The 20,261-nt window shown below is 38.3% G+C and overlaps 1 protein-coding gene across 1 annotated transcript in view; it reads left to right on the forward strand.

Moving 5' to 3' along the window:
• The window catches only part of TRPM6 (transient receptor potential cation channel subfamily M member 6), a 122,201-nt gene that overhangs the window by 52,149 nt on the left and 49,791 nt on the right, over positions 1-20,261 (forward strand). The window contains exons 10-19 of the mRNA XM_081150606.1: positions 528-600; positions 722-822; positions 4,708-4,842; positions 5,858-5,911; positions 7,841-7,978; positions 10,382-10,516; positions 12,445-12,722; positions 13,775-14,000; positions 15,416-15,568; positions 19,213-19,359. Of these exons, the coding sequence (XP_081006732.1) occupies positions 528-600; positions 722-822; positions 4,708-4,842; positions 5,858-5,911; positions 7,841-7,978; positions 10,382-10,516; positions 12,445-12,722; positions 13,775-14,000; positions 15,416-15,568; positions 19,213-19,359 (1,440 nt within the window). The remainder of the gene's footprint in view (positions 1-527; positions 601-721; positions 823-4,707; positions 4,843-5,857; positions 5,912-7,840; positions 7,979-10,381; positions 10,517-12,444; positions 12,723-13,774; positions 14,001-15,415; positions 15,569-19,212; positions 19,360-20,261) is intronic.

Here is a 20,261-nt window from a genome sequence, read left to right on the forward strand (position 1 = left end):
CCCAGGACACTTTGTCATTGTGATGACAGTGTATTGTTTGTTGTACTTGCTCATTGGGTGCACTGCAATTGCCTCACTTATTTTATGACAAATCCATGAGGATTCACTTCTCATTAAAAAGCAAAAGTGTTTGTTTCTAAAGCTAGGTAAACAGAAGGATCTCATTTGGTATTCCTTTAAAATGAGGGATGCTTTTCTTTACACAAGGAACCGAACTGAGTTTCTTTCCTTGTAGTACGTGCACAGTAAATTAATGCAGTAATGTTCTTTTATATGTTTCCTCTGGGATACATGGAATTTTTTAGATATTTTTTCCCCTGCATGCCCACAATTCTCTATTACCCTATGTAAAAATTTTTCTTTTCTACAAGTACAACATTATTTTTAAAAAATTCAGTGATTATTGACATTAATAAAGATTGTTTTCCTCAATTCATTAGCTCAAGAATGAATTTTGTGGATAGTCTTGAAAGCATTTCTTTGCTAGTTTCCAAAATGTATGGCTTTATGTTTTCCAACTGTTATAGATTATCATATTTGAGGCTGATTCTGAGGAGTTGCAAGACCTTGATCTAGCAATCCTAACAGCTCTGTTAAAAGGTGAGTGTCTGACAGGGTTAAAACTGTTCCTTACTTCCTGTTTTCACATTCAATGGCACTTTGTGCTTCATATGTTGACATTTTAAATAGAATATATGATTGTTCCTTTCTTTTACTCTAGGCACAAATTTATCAGCATCTGAACAATTAAATCTGGCAATGGCTTGGGACAGGACAGACATTGCCCAGAAACATATCCTAATACATGGACAACATTGGAAGGTATAATAAAAATGAAGTTATTTGGAAAAAATATTTTTGTGTTGGTTTGTTAGGGAGGGGCAAAAGAGGAAATTGGAGGAGAGATTAATTGATTTGGGAGTGGTGTGGGGGTAGCATCTCCATAGCTAGGTGCCCAGGGATCACAAAAACATTTCTCTCCTCTACTTTGACTCCCTGAAAACATTTCTATTCCTCTGGCTCTGCAGCCTAATTGAAGCTGACAAAGGAAGTTGGGGAAATGACAAATTAGAAGGATTTTTATTTTTTGAATGGGCAGATTTTTATATCATTATTTAAAACTTTAAGTTTATTTTATGTTTTTGCATTAAATTATTATGTGCTCATAGTAGAAATGAATGAAAACAGAAAAGTAGACAGAAGAAAAATTATCTATAGTGGTAATCATAATTACTATTAACATTTCATTTAAAAAATTAGTTGTTACTATACCATCGGTAGTTTATTTTGGGGTCAGACTAATACATACATATTGTTTAAAACATCAAATGGTACTAAAAATCTATTAAAAAACACAATAAGTCTTTGCCCTGCTAATCCTAAGAGCCAAGTACTTTTGACATTTTTGACTGTTCTGTATTTATAAACTTCCTTATTTCTAAATAATAATGGCTGTGAAATGGCACCAGGTGTTAGACCGGTGGAGTCAGACTTTACCTTGGTTCAGCAACCTCTGTACTTTTGAGCTCTGGCTAAGAAAGAATTCAGAGCTAAGACTCGAACTATATGCAAAGTTTATTTAGAAAGTCACAGAGGTAGAAGTGAGCTGAAGAAATGGGGTCAGGAAACAAACTACAGAGGCAAAAGAAGGGCTTTTGGAATTTAAGGAAAGAAAGCAAGAATATATGAGCCCAGGGGAAGGAGAGGGGGAAAGACTTGGGTGTTCTGGGGAAAGAAGGGGGTGAGAAAAGGCACAGGCGGGCTCAAGAGAGAGCTGTGCTGGGTCTTCTCTCCTAAGGGTTTTATGGTTTGGGATTTTAGGGGAGGTCCCAGGGAAGGATTTCAGTAAAATATTCATCAGCTTTCCAGGTGTGTCCTTTCATGGTCATGGTCTCCACTGATTGGTCAGCACCAGGGAAGGGGGTCATGAGTCATGGAAACTGGTCCTGATATCAGCCCTGGTGTCACCCCGACTGGCCTTGCTGCTTTTCTGGGCCTGGAGCTGAAACACAACTGATGTTATCTCTAGCTTGACCAAAACTCTGTCTCTGTGTGGTCAACAGACCCAAGGCTTTGTTCCTAAGATTATTTGATGCAGATCAGAACCTCATTGCCCTGAGGTGTTTTTTTTAACCCTCACCCAAGCATTATTTTTATTGAGTTTTAGAGAGGAGGAAGGGGGATGGAGAGAGAGAGATATCGATATGAGAAAGAAACATTGATAGGTTTCCTCCCATACATGCCCAGACTGGGGATCAAACCTGCAACCTAGGTATATGCCCTGACCAGGAATTGAACCCGCAACCTCCTGGTGTATGAGATGACGCTCTAACCAACTGAGCAACCTGGCCAGGGTTGTCTTGAGGTCTTAAAGCTTAAAGGAGTGGTCATGCAAGGGCTTGTATGGGGGTCATATGAGACTATTCTCTGCCCCCCTGTTCCTCTTCTAAGGGGGTTTATCACATGACTAACAACCTGCCAGGGGAGGAAAGGTCAGGGGAGGGTCCAAACCCTATGACCAGCAATATGAAAGGTGAAGGGCCTAAATCGCATGACCAGCAATATGCTTGGGGAGGAAAGGTTACCCTGGGGGCGAGGTCTTACCCTACAATTGTCTGTTGCTAGACACTCGGGGCCTTCTGCCCTGCCCTGGTGACCTTCCATACCTGACCCACTGTCCTTGCTCTCTTCATGCCTATTTAACTGTTTACTGCGGTAAGTCATATGCTGTCTTCTGATTCATCAGTTTTAGAGGCCTCTCAATGCTTCTCTGTGTTCTTCACCGCTGCAGTCTGGACTGGTTGCCTGTGATTCCTGGTGCTGGACTGTCATCCTTCCTTGTCTTGGGGATTCCCTCTTGTGTTAGGACACCCATTTTCTGTATTTCCTGTCTTCTTCTTTCTTGGTTTACTCCTTTATTTTGGTGGTGTGCATCCTTCAGTAGCTTCCTGAGAAAGGGAGTATAGAATATTTTGAAGACTTATGTGTTTGAATATATTTTAATTCAAGATTGAAAATAAATCTAGAGAATTCTGAATGCTTATCTTCTAATATCCAGCATTGCTGTTGGGAAGTAAAAGTCTTTCTACTTTTTGATCCTTTGTGACCATTTTTTCCTCACCTGGAAGTTCAAAAAAATCTTCTGTTTTTCCAGTGTTCTGAGGGTTCAAATATATATGTGTTGTTTTGAGTTTTTATATCCATTATGCTGAACAGGTGTTTTCAATTTGGCAGTCGTGTGTTTCTATTCTGGGGAATTTCTTCCCCTGCTTTCTCTGTTCTCTTTGTAGAATTCCTATTAATTAAATGTTGGGCCATGGCTCCTCTAATTTTGTATTATTTCTTTTATCTAATATGCATTTTCTTTGGTAGATGTCTTCAACTTTGATTTTCATGCCTTGCAGGTAGCTTTTTGTTTCTGGTAGCATACTATTAATTTCTAAGAGCAAATTTGTTCTTTGCCCTATTTTAAAAATGGCATCCTGAATACAAATGTCTTCTTTTATTTCTGAGGATATTAATAATGGTTCTTTTGAAGTTTTCTTCTTCCTGCATTGCCAGATTCCTCTTAGTTGATGTTTTGTGGTCTGTTTGTGCTGGACTTTTTATTTAAGAGTGGAGGAGAGAAAGATCATTAGAAATGCCTAGGCTTGTAGGTTGGAGCTTCACAGTGGGGGCATTTGTTGGTGGACCTGAGCAGTCAGCATATTCATATGTTTTCTCGTGTCTTAGTCACAATACCAGAAAAAAACCTTCAATCCCCTGCCTCAAAGATAAAAGCCCTGCCCAGCTGGGTGTGGCTCAGCAGTTGAGCATCGGCCAGGACATGGCAGTTCGATTCCCAGTCAGGGCACATGTCCAGGTTGCAGGCTGGATCCCCAGTTGAGGGCGTGTAGGAGGCAGCCGATCAATGACTCTCTCATCATTGATGTTTCTATCACTCTCTCTCCCTCCCTTCCTCTCTCTGAAATCAATAAAGACATATTTAAAAAAAATAAAAAAAGATAAAAGCCTTGTTGCTCATGTTATGAAAGTTAAGTGGGAGAAGATGACTGGGAAACATGAGAAATTCAGAATACGTGCATTTATTTTGTCCTGGTGCTGTCAGAATTCTGTGGCATAGATTTGTTTGGTTGTTGACTTTTCCCAGTTTCAGTTTCTGGGGACTTTCACTTTCTGGCTTTCTGGACACTGCTAAGTCAATTACTACGTGACCATTTGCTTTCCAACTTTTAAAATGTTGCTCTCTTGACCTCCATGTTCTTGTGGATTCATTTCTTAAAAGAGAAAATCCCTTTACTATAGTTTAATGGAGTTTTAGGTAGGAGTAAAAGTACATGAATGTGTTTAATTTGCCATATATACCTCAAAGCCAGGTGTAGTTTAAATGGAAACACTCCAAGTTATAAAAAAAAGAAAAAAAAACCAAGACGGATTTTTATTAGAATTGTGTTAAACCTGCACATTTATTTGGGAAGCATTGAGATCTTTACAATAGTCAGTCTTCCCACCTGAGCAAATTTATTCAAGATGTTCTTTATGTCCTCAAGTTCACTTTTTGTTATTTCTTCACTCAGGTGCTGAAGTAAGATCTTATTTTATATTTACTGTGTCTGCATAGTTTTGAGTTCAAATACACATAATCTTTTAGTTATTTTTACTTCCTTAAATGTCTTTTTTTCTTTTATTTATTTCTACCCTCTGAAGCCTGGCTCACTGGAACAAGCAATGTTGGATGCGTTAGTGATGGATCGGGTGGATTTTGTGAAGCTCTTAATAGAGTATGGAGTGAATCTCCATCGCTTTCTTACCATCCCTCGACTGGAAGAGCTCTATAATACAGTGAGTATTGGAACATTTCATCAATCACCTTCTTTAAAACTTACCTTAAGATTTAGCTTGAATGTTCAAGTCTTCTTGAATGTTCATGTACAAATACAGCTTATAGAGAGACAGACTTTTCAACCAAAGGAGAAATATTCTTACCGATTCCATCTGAACCTAGGGTCATCTCAGTATTGTGATCATTAACTACACAGTATGGAAGCATAAACCAACTTAAGAAAGTATTGTAGTAAGATCATAATTAATGCCACAGATGGGAATAAGTACAAATGAGTTTTATTGAGTTATTGAAAGCATCTCAACCTAAGGCTGCTGTTAAAATTCTGTTTCTGCAACTTTCCTATGCAACTCTTTATCGAAACTAGACTGGCTTACTCATTGTAAAAACAACGATTGCTCAAGTCACGCACCCTTCTTGAAATGCCCTTCTTCGTCTTTTGACTCTTAGCCTTTCTTCAAAGCCTTACTCAAGTCCTGTCTTTTTGACCTGTCCCTATAGTACAAATTATTTTCAACTATTGAGCACACACCCTTTCATATTGTTGGTTATTTTTTGTGTGAGTAGAGTACTCATTCTTTTCTATTAGACTGTAAAAACCCTGCAAATAAAGTACTTATATTCTTCATTGCCTCCCTCAGAAGCTTGACTGATATATATATATATAGTTGTTGATGGAATGTAATTGTGTGATGGAATTTATAATTGTGTAGTTTATATATGTTAAAAGATAGTTATAAATTATTTAAAATTTATTTCTGCCTCTTTTCACATAAACCTAAGTCCTTACTACCTACCTGTATACATCTTGCTTTAAAAACTATTTCAATCTAATGATACCTTCTCTTGGGAAACATCTTCCTCGGAATTAATGTGGCTTAAGCTTCATTACTAAAGACGTTGAAGAAAATTTTCAGTATTCTGGATTATTTATGCATTCTGAAATAAAGTTAGCCTCCAAGCATATGGTAATTAAAAGGTAATTAAAATTCTTCCTTTTGTTCTTTATTACAGAAACAAGGACCTACTAATATTCTTTTGCATCATCTTGTCCGAGATGTGAAACAGGTAACCTAGTTATGAAGGTTATCACCAATTTCATCACCAAGCCACATTCTTACATTTTTCCTATTATTTACTTTGTAATTTTAAAGATTTGATCCACCGACTAAGTGCCATTAGCTAATAATTATTTTCTCTTATAAAATATGAACCAGAGGCATATAAAACTTCTAATCAGAACTTCAGTTCAACGTGGTACAAGAGTGTTGCCAATGGTGATAATAATACCTGTTGAAAATAAAGATACTTCCCGATCCTGTTGCCTTTATCGAAAGACATATGATTTCCATTGTTTTTGTCATGATTATTTTGACTATTAGTGATACCTTGGTGATAGCTTGGGGACTCTCACTTTTCTGAGTCTAAGCGTTGTTCTAGGGAACTAGGATGAATCCCACTGCTCTATACACTTCCTCATATTTTGCTCATTGTGTTTCCACTGAACTTTGAGGTAAGTCAGATTTAAAACTGTCCCATTACTTACTCAAGCTTCTCAACTCTAACAGATTTTTACGCCTTAATTCCTTCTCTTTCAATTACCAAGAACTTTTATTCACACGTGCAGAACCCTGGGAGTGCTTTTCATTTGTCACCATGATTAACATCCATCCACACATGTCTGAAAAATTCTCTCCTCATTTCGGGAAGTCTAATATCTTCACAGAGTATAGGCTTCCTGGTTATATTGACGTGGTGGGCGATCCAGAGTGAAAGGACTACGGAAGGAGACATTTAGTTGGCAAATTAGTAGTAAGCAAATGTGTCTGTGCCAATGTAAATTTAGTTTGCATCAATTTGTGATAGATCAAAATGATTTTCCTTGGATTATTTCCTTAAACTCTGATTCTATCCCAGTAAACTGAAGAAAAAGGAATGGAACAGCTTAAATAGGCTCTTAACTAGCAGCAAATGAGAGCATAATTTTTATTGTTTCTTGAAAGAAGTAAATTATGAATGTTAAAAAGAGAAATTAAATTATTTATATATTTACATGTATACGTATCTATCACCTTATTTCCTGTCCAAAGCTTTGTGAACATTATTCACAGAGATCTTGTTCAGCACTCTGTGTGCCTTTAAAATTGTCCTGTGAATTGCACTTCAGAAGTAACATTTTTTTAAAAAATATGTTTTTATTGATTTCAGAGAAAGGAAGGGAGAGGGAGAGAGAGATAGAAACATCAATGATGAGAGAGTCATTATTGGGTATTGAGCTGGGTATTGAGCCTGCACCGACCGGGAATCGAACCTCGATCTCCTGGATCATAGGTCAATGCTCAACCACTGAGCCATGCCTGCTGTTCCAGAAGTAACATTTTTGAAGAGGTAGTATGGTGGGTTTTTAGGAGATAAAATAATTTTCATTTAGACTAAGACCCATGTACTTGGAAATCTGCTGCTCAGCTCTCCTACCAACCATAAAATTTGTCTTGGCATAGCCTCACCTTTTGCTATCTCATTTGGTTTTCCCATTCCATGTTCCTTATTTCTATTTGTTCTACTTCCTTCTGTTTTCTTATTTTGTGTATGATGCTGTCAACACAATGCAAAGTGTTATAACCATCCTCATAAAGAGAGAGGCTGAAAATTTAACCAGGTGTTGTTATTTCCAGTTAAAAATAATTTTTAATACTATATTTAAATGGATTTTATTCTAAAGTATGTGTATGCTTGAGAGAAAAAAGAGAATGAATGAGCAGATATAAACAGACATTCATTGTCTAGAAAACTAAAACCATATTAAAGCTAAGTATCCTTTCTTATCTGACCAAGCAGTTTTTTATTGATGGCCGGCCATAGTAATTGATAGGTTTGTAAAGATGATTGAAAAGTACGCGTCTACCTCTTTGCAGTTGATTTGGCTGTGTTCTGATGGCATGGGAAAGCAGAAAAAGGGAACCGAAAGTTATAATTGATTATGTGTTTTTGTTTCAGCACACCCTTCTTGCAGGCTACAGAATAACACTGATTGACATTGGGCTGGTGATAGAGTATCTCATTGGTGGAGCGTATCGCAGCAGCTACACTAGGAAGAATTTCAGAACCCTCTACAATCTCTACAGAAAACACAAGGTAGCACAATTGAAAAGCACCTGAGTAAAACTAAGGATAATTAATTGTAATACTTTTAAAAAAGTGGCTTGGGGAGTGCAGATGGGAATAGCTTCTAAAATGGACAGTCTGTGTGTCGACAGTTTTGGGGTATTTACTGTATGCGAGGTACTGTGCTGGCATGCTGGCCTGGGGTGGACATAAAGGTTAGGAGTCTAGAAACTCGTAGAGGAAACAAATTCACAGACTGTTAGCCGTCACACAGGACAGAATGTAATATGTGCTCTGTTGGCATAGAAATAACGTGATGTTGGCATAGAAATAAAGTTTAGGGGGAGAGGTGACCAGTTCTTTACTTTTCTTTCTTTTTCTTTTGAAAATACGGAAGACTAAAGCTTAATAGGATTTGATCTATAAACCATGGTGGTTCATAGCATGGAGATGACAAACTTGGGACAGGTATGGGGATGATATTGAAAGATGCGTGCAGCATGTACTTAAAAGTACATATTTTACATACTTTATTTTTCATTATAGTTTTAAAAGTCTAGGAATGTAAAATCAGACTGGTTGGTTGATTAGCAGAGAAAACGTTGCTTGTTTCTCAAAGGTGCCTTTACAGGCCAGTAAACTGAAGAGATGAATTCTTGTTAGAGGATAATGGATGTTAGAAAAGGGGCCTTTTTGGTTGAGAGGGAACAGAGGCAGTGCAGGCACAATGCTGTGGACGTCGGCACATTTTTGCAGCGACAAGGAGACCTTTGTCGTGGAGAAGGGCCAGGAGGTTGTGAGGGGTGAGAATGGAAAGGCACTTTGGTGTGAGATCATGTGAAGAGTCCAGAATATCAAGCTACTTTTTTTTTTTAAATATATCTTTATTGGTTTCAGAGAGAGGAGGGGAGAGGGAGAGAGAGGTAGATCCATCAATGATGGGAGAGTCATCGATCGGCTGCCTCCTGCACGGCCCCCGACTGGGGATCGAGCCCGCAACCCGGGCATGTGCCCTGACTGGGAATCGAACTCCGAACTCCTGACCCTAGGTCGACGCTCAACCGCTGAGCCATGCCCGGCCGGGCTCAAGCTACTTTTGACCTTTATCCATAAGCAATTAGGTGATGTGAAAGCCCAACTTGGTTTTAGGACATGAAATAACAAAACAGAAAGAAACCCAAATCTCACAGAAAAAAAATGTGCTTTATTGAAATTTCCAAGGCATAGGGACACATTTGAGGCATCAGCTCCTTCATTTAAACAAAATACACCTTGCTGTGCGGCTGCCAGGGGCAGGTACGAGGACTGGCTGTGGCCTCGGTCAGTCCAGCAGGGAGCAGGCCAGGCACGTGCCCTGGTGCCCTTTTCAGGAATGAGTAGAACATGACCCATTTGTCTGATTATTTTCTACTGAAGAAGCACAGAGTTTATTGTGTTGCTTACTAAATTAGATCATAGAGTTACAAACACATAGCTTGGAGTCAGAGAGATCTGGAACTGAGTCTTTGTTTTGTTCATTAGTAACTGCATAATCTTGAGCAAGAAATTTAACCTCTCTGTGCCAGTTTTCTCATCTATAAAAGGGGGCTAATAATACTCCATTTATAAATTATCAAAAGGACTAAAAATAATGTCTGAAAAACCCACATTTCTGGGTTTTTCATAAAGGGTATAGAGTAGCTGTTAATAATAGCTATTATGATTATTACTAATGATACTACTAATTCTCTATCACAATAATAACTTGAGTATTATTTTTAAAAAGTCTTTACTCTATCACTTCTATATCTAATTTATATCCATAACACATAAACTAAAAATAAAAATAAAATAGTTCAAAGTCTGTGATTCATGTCACAAATTTTTATGTTAGACCCTTTACGAATGCGTCTTTTTGTTTTCTCATTGATGAAAGCTTCATGCTGGTGAGCAGTGAATTGTGTTGTTGTGCCTCGCCGCTGGAATTCCAGTGGCGATATTATATAACACGTGGAGAAATTCCATAACTTTCTAGCTTAACCTTCACCTTGCAGCTGTTTGTGAATGGGGACTTTTTCTTATCAGAACAGTGTATCTTTATTGCCTATTCTGAACTTGTTCCATGTATGGAACATCCATTGATTTCTAATGGAATTTCCACATAGAGAAGGAATGCAGATACATAATAGGGGAAAAAAGAGCACATTTTCTAAGGTGTTAGGAAATAACAGGGCCCTTAATAAGGAGGACATCATGAGAGGCTCTTTTCGGGTCAGTAAGTAATTAATCTGATTAATGATTAATTACTAATCACTGGTGAGAGAATGTCATTGGATATTTGGTAGGACAGTATTATGCTTGGTTTTAATTAGTGTCTAGAAATAAAATGTTAATTGTCACTACTATAATCTTCTTTTTCCCTTTTTGTTTTATTTTAAAAATAATATATTTCAGAGAGTGACCAGCTTTGCTCAGAGCCTTTCCCAGCCCCATGCTCCCCGGAGATGCGCCTCAGGAACCAGAAAGGAATCTGCAGAAAGCACACTGCATTCCCAGTTCATTAGAACTGCCCAGCCTTACAAACTCAAGGTACTGTCATTTATTTATGGATTTGAAAAGAAAATTGTTCTTGTATACTGAGACCATTGATTGCTTCATTTAAAATTGGAGAAAGGGAGGTACAAATAGAGGGACCATTTACAAGCACCATAAACAGATAGTGCAAATCAAAAGCATAACCCAGCTGTCCTGTATCAATGAGCAAAGGCCCAAAACAGAGCACTGGGAACTGATACTGGGAACTGATACCTGGGGTTGGCACTTTAGCCTGTCCTCCTTGTTCCTACTGCCACCTGGTCCAGATGGTGACTCAGGAAGGCCGTCCATGGGATGGTATGAAAAATGTAATTGCTAAGCCAACACCAAGCCAGCATCCCCTTTTCCTGCGGCTAATTGGATGTGACTACTTCCTTCTCCTTCACTCCTCTCTTAGATTGCCCTTTTGCATCTTATTATTTCCCCTTTGAGGCTTTCTTAAAATTTATTTTAGCTCAATGTTACAGTATGACAACAATAATGTGTGTGCGCCTGCGTACATAATGTTATCCCCCCTCTCGCCTTACGACCTCAGCCCCACTCGCCTCTGGGGATGAATGCATTGCTCAGGAGTTTCCATATAAATGGTGCCTATGTGGGCTGAAAGAGGTTTGTTGCCCAGAGCTCCTAGAATGAAAAGATTTTTAAATAAAATTACCATTAATCATGAATGAATACAAACTTCCTTTATTTATAGAAATAAAGGAAGCGTATTACAGTTTTTGCTATGAACTGCCCCCCTTTAATGAAAAAGAATAATTATTGAATCTTATTATTTTCCAGGCATTATGTTGGGTGCTGGGTTGAATTTGGGGTGCAGGTGGGTTGGGGAAAATATAATGATGACTGAGAAATGGTCCCACCCTCCCCAAAGTAATAACTATAGTGCTGTATGATGGGCATTGAAATTGAGACACATGCAGAGTTACAGACAAACAGTGGGTTAGAGAGTAGCATCTGAGATGAGCTGTAAAGGGTGGGTTTACCAGGTGGAGACTAATATTTCATCATTACCCGTTGCCCTCACTAGAGGACTATAATCAGAATAAAGAAAGGAAACTTAAAACCAATCTATTTGGATGCATGTTGGCAACACTAGTGACTTTTTTAAGGGGATAATGAATCTGGTTGTAAGGTGAGATTAGAGTTTTGCTTAATAGTTGTCACTTATCCAGTATATTATTTCAACTCATTTCCTTGGGAAATGAAAAGTTGTCATATAGTTAGTGGCTCTGTTCCAAAGGTGCAGTGTTTTAAGTTGTACTAAATGAATTTAGGGTATCTCAGCTAAGGGACACTGGAACTGTTTGATACAAAAGAAATAGACTACCTTGAAGGCCAAAGTTTTGGTTTTTGGTTTATAAAGTTCTATTATTATGATTTTTAACTGATTTTGATAACTATTTATTTATTTCAATTACAGCTTACATTCGAGCATTATTTGTATTAGTTTCAGGTGTGCAGCATAGTGATTAGACAACGACTTTACAATGTGACTGCCCCCTTCACTGACCCAGATATTTCCAGTTTCCATCTGGCACCATACATAGTTATCACAATATTATCGACTGTATTCCCTAGGCTGTGCTTTGTGTCCCCGTGACTGTTTTGTCGCTACCCATCTGTACTTCTCAGTCCCTTCATCTTCTGCACCCTGTCCCTCACCTCGCCCACCCCTCTGGCAGCCATCAGTCTGTTCTTTGTACTTAGGAGTCTTTTTCTGTTTTCTTTGTTTGTTTATTTTTCTTTAGAGTACCATATAATTTCACTTATATGTGGAATCTAAGTTCCACATATTTAATTTCCATTATTAATAAGGTTCCATTATTTAATTTCCATTTCTAAGATGCCGATGCGTTTCATTAGGGAGAACACCACGTCTCTGAGTATTGGGAAACCTTTCCTGTTTTATTTCCCAACAGGAAAAGACTGTCGTCCTTCATAAATCAAGGAAGAAATCAAAAGAACAAAATATACCCGACGACCCTGAGGCCACCGGCTTTATTTACCCTTATAATGACCTGCTGGTGTGGGCCGTGCTCATGAAAAGGCAGAAGATGGCCATGTTCTTCTGGCAGCACGGCGAGGAGGCCACGGTGAAGGCGGTGATTGCTTGCATACTCTACCGAGCCATGGCCCGGGAGGCCCAGCAGAGCAGCATGGTGGACGGCGCCTCGGAGGAGATGAGAGATTACTCCAAGTAGGGGCTCCCTCTTCACCATGCACTAAACATCGGTGGTTCTTAGGATAGTTAGACACTGCTACCTCCCTCCCTCACCTTAGAGCTTCTGAGCTGAGTGGACCTGTTGCTGTGCATTTCATGCACTTTCCTGTAAATAAGGTTCTTGAGGTATTTTAAGGACTTTGTGGAATAAAGGAAAGAGACATGGCCTTCAAGTCAGGAGACTTGGGTTCTAATCCGAGTGCAGCTGTTTACTAATTGGGCAAGTCAGTTGACTAGATTTTGGGACTTTAGGTTCCTATTGCAAAATGGTAGGTTAATGATTTTGAAAGTCCCTCCCAACTCTCAACTCCCGAATAGTAAGTTAAATTAAAACTAGTGGTTTACTTTAAGTATCTCTCAGCCAGAAAAACAAATAAATCTTTTATGTATTAAAGAACCGGAGTGTGATGTTGGCAGGTAGAAAAGTAAAAAATGCTTTTGATTTCTTGGTTATGAAAGCGTTATAGTGGTGAGGAAAACTGGGCAGCTGGAGTGAATAGAAACACATTTATAATTTTGATTTTGAAAAGCATCTACTTTTTAGAGAAACCTTCCAGAAAATGTCTTCAGGTCTGGTTTCTTCCTTAAGTCGTCTATATATTTTATAAGACCTTTTTTAAAAAAAGCAGTTCCACAATTTTCCTTATTTGCTAGTCAGTTTTGAACAGTATTTTCTGTAAAAACTTCTTTATTAGATCTTACCAGGGAGCCCCAAACCAAGCTCTGTATTGCCTGTTTTGTGGTGTGAAGTGGCTTCTCCCCGTGCATATCTCAGGCACTCCTGGTGTGAACCAAGTTCTCTATGCCACAGTGTAAGTGAGCCCCCTAGTTCTGGTCCTTCAGGAAAGGGACAGCAATCCATTTCCTGAGCAGCAGTCCCTTTCAAACAGCTTCTGCAAACTGAGATTATTAAATTGCTGTTTGCTCTTTTGTATCGGTCTTTTCTGAGTCTCAGATCTAACCTTTTTGAATGTTTATGGGGCTCTCACCTGCATTTGTTTTCACCTCTCACCCCCGTGACATTGCAGACAGTTTGGCCAGCTTGCCCTGGACGTGCTGGAAAAGGCATTCAAGCAGAATGAGAGAATGGCCATGAAGCTGCTGACCTATGAACTCAAGAACTGGAGCAATTCCACCTGTTTGAAACTGGCGGTGTCTGGAGGATTGCGGCCCTTTGTTTCCCATACTTGTACCCAGATGCTACTGACGGACATGTGGATGGGGCGCCTGAAAATGAAAATCTCTTGGTTAAAGGTACCTTTGCTTGCTTTGTAGAGTTTAATATTAGTTTCATCTGAAGGCCTGTACTCTTGAGTTCATTTCTTCCCCTTCTTCCAAAAGAGTATCTTCAGAACACCAATTAATATCTTTGATTCTCACAGATGAGCTGGGACCTTACAACTACTTTGTCTCCTACTACCACAGAGTGTTTTAAAAAACAGGGATAATCCTACCAGCTTTGTCCTTCCATCCCAGAGGCATAATCATAAATGTGGCTAGAAGACGTTAAAACCATATACAACCATACACAAGATTTCATTAGTAGTAAACTTCATTGTCTCTGATAATTATAACAGAAGTAAATGAGATTTAAGTGAAATTTTGCTCCACTTAGGAATACTCATAATAAACTAAATAAAATTAGCAATTTCTGTTCTTCTGCTCATTCACTGTGATGTTTCAGGGAATAAATGGCTGTCTTATAAAGTTGCCCCCAACTACAGTTGTTCATACCACTGACTGTCTCCAGATTCTTCTATTCCATGACAGTTTAGCCTCAACTCTCATCTTGAATTATCAAGAGTAATTTACTTAACCACTTAAAGGCATTTAACTTCTGACATTAAACCTAAGCCTACAGCTTTAGGTTGTGGTTAAGCTCAAGAAGTGCGTGTGCCAATGAAACTGAAAAAAAGGGGATAAGGCATGAGCTTTAAGAACTCCATGAGACTATATTTTATACTTTAATTTTATTCTCCCTACAGTTCTTAAAAATACGGTGTGTCCCAAATGGAATGACTGTTCTTAAAAATATATTTTTGGTGGATACACTATAGAAAACACAAAGAAATAAAATATATAAGATATAAAATATATAAAAGAGCTTGCACATTTTAATTCCACTAATGAGATTGCAGAAATAAGAGAAAAGTCATTCATAAATTATTCCATATAGATTCCTCTGTGGCGACAAAGGGATGATCTACATATTTTAAAACTTCTAAATGTATGCGCATATATATTTTTTCTTTTTTTTACAAAAATAGGATCATATTATATTGTTATGTAACTTGCTTTTTTCACTTGATATAACTTGGATGCCTTTTCATCATATTCAAAATCGCTTTTTGTCTTTTTAATGGTTGTGTGGTATTTCACTATCAGCTGCCCCACACCAGCTGTCCCTCTATAGGTGTTCATTTATGTTGGCACCTAGTTTTTTCCTATTACAAATAACCCTACATATGTTTTCATTCATGAGTATTTCTGAGGGAGATGCTTCTAGAATTGGAATCGTTGAGTTAAAAAGTATGTATAGAATCAGGATATCAATTGAATTGGTGATGGTTCTGACATTTTATACACACTAAAATCTTAATTTTGTTATTTGAATAATACTTTGCCTTGTTTAACCCCTACTATGTGTTTTGCTTTGTGTTCTTTTAAAGATCATCATAAGCATTCTTTTACCACCTACCATTTTGACATTGGAATTTAAAAGCAAAGCGGAGATGTCCCACATTCCCCAGTCCCAGGACTTCCAGTTCACGTGGTACAGTGGTGACCAGAACCTGAGCAGTGCCAAGGAAGGTGCTTGTACGGTTAGTGCATTGCTTCAGTACACTGAGTTTGCATGGTATTGTCTGCGCACAGTGCATACGTACACAAAGTTTATTTATGTAACCGTTTATTTAGCAATCACATTATAGAAAGGTCAAGTATAGCATATGTGATAAATCTAATTAACTCCCACATATAATTAAGCAAAACATCCTATTTCTGCTTCAAATTTCAGACTTTATTATATCTTGACAGCTGCTTAACTTTTCATATCGCTTTGTGACTAGTAGAATAAATATTTCTCTCAAACTACAATGAAGAATGCCTCATGTCCTTAAAAATCTTTCATTATAAAGATGCAGGTTTAGAATTTGCATTGATCTTCCCTGTTCTACTCCACGAAATTTTTCATTTGTTGTGATCAGTGACTGGATAGTTTTATGAGGATTCTCAGGTGTATATTCTTTCTTGGGTAACTGCAGCTACTTCTTTTGCCACCTATTTTCACTGGAGAGTCTCCAGTATGTTGTCTGTGGGTATATATTTTATTGTTATATCTCAACTTATATCATTGCTTATAAAGTTATCATATACTGAGAGGTGTTGTAAACATCTCTGGTACTTAATACTTTAATGAGGCATCTTTAGCTAGCATCTTCTCTGACATCCTTTTTTACTTATGGGGTATTTGTTATAACATTAAAATATTAAATAAATATTAAATGGAAAACAATTAATTATAAATTTGTTTTTATGGCTGCAATCTGTTGTGATTGGTTGTCTGTTTTGATTGGTTAATGCCTCGGCCAGATCAGTTACATATTTTTACTATCACGCCTATTTGGGTATGTATGTGTTTCTCTCCTCTCCCTCTCCTCTCCCTCTCCCCTCCCCCTCCCCTCCCCCTCCCCTCCCCCTTCCCTCCCCTCCCCTCCCCTCCCCCTCCCTCCCCCTTCCCTCCCCCTCCCCTCCCCCTTCCCTCCCCCTCCCCTCCTCCTCCCCTCCCTTGCCTAAGCCTGGTAATTCCACAGGTGAAATAACTTTGCCATGAGAAAACTAAATCTTTCTAGTTGTTCACCCCTTGAAAGCATGACTTCTGATGATGTGAGCTTTCTTAGGAAAAATTGTAGCAAGGTGGCAGAATGGATTAACTAGGGGAGGAAGAGGGCCCTCTCACTGGGGGTCAGTATGTGAGGATTAGCGATTGGAGACTGCCTCATGGTGGAGGTGGTGTTTGATCTGTGACTTGAGCACATGGAGAGGGAAAATAGCATTTCAGTGGGAAGGAGACTGTAAGCAGGGGCCCAGAGGCAGGAAATGCCAGGCGTATGTCCAGCGTCACAAGTTGTATGGCGTGGCTAGAGTCCAGGTTATGGTGGGCTTGGAACAAGGAGAGGATATTTGCAGGTATGGCTGGGAAAATAGTGTGAGGCTAGATCATGGACACCCTTGTTTTTCCTATGAAGGAAGATGGTTTTTATTCTGTAGGTAATGGTGAGTCAGTGAACATATATGACCAGAGTGGCAAGGTGACCTGACCATTAGGAGAATTATTCTGCCTCCAGTGTACAGGGTGATGTAGCGAGAAGACCCCTGGAAGCAGGGAGAGAGCAGGCTAGTGTGACTCTCCAGATGGGAAGCAATAAGGGTTGTATCCAGGGTTAGCAGCCATGGGCCTGGGGAAGAAAAGGCGGAGTTAAATGGGACCTGAACATGGGACATGGGCGAGAGGGAGATAGCTAATCTGATTGAGATGCTGATGGTTAAAACAAGACCATCGTTAAAGGGACATAGAAATGACTGGAAAAAGAGCAGGTTTTGAAGAGGAAAGATGAGCTTAGTCTTAGACATATTGTTAAATCACAATAAAAAATATTTTTACAAGTTGAATAATAATGTATTTTTATCAGAGCATCGTTAAGTGGGAATGGTGACTGTAGTATAATGGAAAATAGGCATGAATTGTAGTAGAGCTGACGGTTGTAGTTATAATTTTATTCTCTGTTCCTGCTGGTATCAAGATTCTTGTTTGAGAGAGAAAAAGAGGAGGGAGAGGGGAGAGGAAAGAGAAAGGGAGGGAGAGAGAGAAAGAAGAGGGAGAGATTGAGATTTAAGTAGAATAAAAGCTAAGAAAAAGATTTTTGTGTTTACCTTATCCTAAGAGGGGGAAAAACTCCTGAATCTGAATTTATACTCCCATGCTTTTTTCATCACGGCAGTTGATGTCTTTGAATTCAGCTCCCAGTTAGGATCAGATCAATTAGTACTTCACAATCTGTACCAAAATGCCAAGAGTAATTAAAGGCCAAATGAAACACTTCTGGAAAAACTAGTAAGGGGACTTATTTAATAACAAGGTCATTGCTTAAATTGCTTTCTGGGGTCTCTCAGCAGTGGTCCTGATGTCATTAAAATCATAGCAAATGATGACTTTGTAATCTGTTCTAAGCCATTTTCACCACTGTGGGCTGGTTCAAACCTGTCAGGAACCAGGTCCATTCCTACACCTGTCAGTCACAACCCCACTTTTACTACCCAAGGTGACATGAATGCCGTTGATGTAACCCATTTAGATGCCTGAGGCCTCAAAAATTACATTTTCTTGCAATTATATGGATAACAAGCAAAACTTGATTTATTTCTTGGCTTGAAAAATCTTGCTAATCTTGCAGGTCTAAAGCTAGAGAGAGATCTTTTGTGGATGGGTTGAAGAAATGTACTAGTCTGAGAGGCATCAGAGAATATTTCTTTTTATTTAATTTTTAAAAAATCCCCAAAGTAATGCATTTTCTGCTTCAAACCACACAGAATTCTGTAAAGTAGGGTGAAATCTTGTTGGCTTCTTTTCACTATCCCCCCCACAACTTTCCTCCTCTTAAAAGCAGCCAGGCTACAGGTGCTTTTTTCTTTTTATTTCTTTTCACTCCCCTTTTGTAAAGGCTCTTCTGTGTGGGTACCTGTGTAGTCACATTTCATGCAGCCACTTTTTTGCCACACAGACACTCATTACTTATCACCTACAAGGGTTAATTCCTTTGGGCTGACACTTAACTTTTGAGAAACTGATGAAAGATTTGATGCTTTCCCTGGAAAAATGCATGTACAACACAAATACTTGCACATAGTTGCAGGATGTTCAAGGAACTCCAGAAGCCCAGACTTTATGAACTTCTGGTGAAGAACCTCTGCTGTAAATAAGTGGAGAAGCTCTGAAAGCCAGAATCCCCAAACTAATGCTGCACCCAACTTTCTTATGAATTGGAAAAGATGTATCAATCAATGAGTGTCCATTTTGTTCTCCTATATGATGGAAATAATTATATTATTGGTTATTGACCTCATGGGGATTTTGTGAATATCCTTATGTTCCAAATACTGATCAAGGAAGTTAAATAGAACAAGAACAGTGACTATTTAAAATTCCTTGGTACTACCCTTCGTTTGAGTAGGTTTGATTATTAGAGACTCAGATTGCATTTCAGGAGTACCCTGTGCTCCTTACCTGGTCAAAGACTTATGTAATACATATAGTTTTCTTTCCTTTCAAAAATAAGATTATAATTTGGCAGGTGGGTGCCCAATTAATTTCTAACATATTTATTATATGTGTTGATGGTATTTTTTGGATACTTGCATATGTCAATATTTTAGTTAAGCCTCTGACAATAAATTGTTTATTTTATAGAAAGACCATGATATGGAGAGGGGACCTGATGAGAAAATAGATGAAAATCAGCACTTTGTTTTAAAGAGTGGTCCTCAAGTCCTTCCATTGACCAGGAAAGTCTATGAGTTCTACAGCGCTCCAATTGTCAAGTTTTGGTTTTATACGGTTGGTTTTATCATAACAATTTCTTATGGTTAATAGTGAATGATAACATTGATAAGGATATACCTGATTTGCCAACTTGTGATAAAATGTAGAATTGCAGTAAAAAAGGGGGATGGGGATGACCAAGGACATAGGAAAGGAGATTGGAGGGAGGCGAGTAAAGGTTAGAACAGAGCTCTCCTATGTTGGGAGTGAGAGAACAAGCATTTTCTTCTCTCTCGAGTGCTTCCCATTAGCAAGCTGGGGCTGAGCACGCCAGGCATTGTGGCTCAATAAAATTAGCAAATTAGCAACAGTGGTTGCAGAATTAAGTGATGGGAGTGGATTCTTTCCCCATCTTGGGCAAAAAAGCCAGTTCTGTAGATTTTTTTCTTTGTAGGAATAATGTGTAATATAGACAAAAATGCATGCCCACTTTGAATAATTATAAAGGCAGTGCTTATTAAAATAAATTTCATTTTCAAAATGTAATAGAATCTACAGACATTGTGTGTATACGTTTTTTTGGGACACCCTGTCTATAGAGCACAATAAAATTGTAGAAGTTTAGTTGTATGAACAAATACTAAATATGTTATGGATAGTAGAGATACAGAGAAAGCCTGAACTGTACTTTAAATGTATTGAGTGCTTTTCACTCTTATTTCACAGCATTATTTTTCTAATGCTTATACATAAATTGCTCATGGCCAAGATTTTTGTATTTTTAAAACATTTGAATTGTGACTGTAAAAGGATATTTACCTGAATGTGTTATATTTCAAAATATTTACTTGCTCAACTACACACTCATTTTACACACTTATTGAATAAGTACATAGCTCTGAATGACTTTCATCTGTTTTCAAAAGTCAAATTTCCTTTTAAATGATATTTCACCATTTTTGTGAATATGTGATAAA

This window comes from Miniopterus schreibersii (assembly GCF_964146895.1).
Source record: "Miniopterus schreibersii genome assembly, chromosome: 11".
Lineage (NCBI taxonomy): Eukaryota > Metazoa > Chordata > Mammalia > Chiroptera > Miniopteridae > Miniopterus > Miniopterus schreibersii.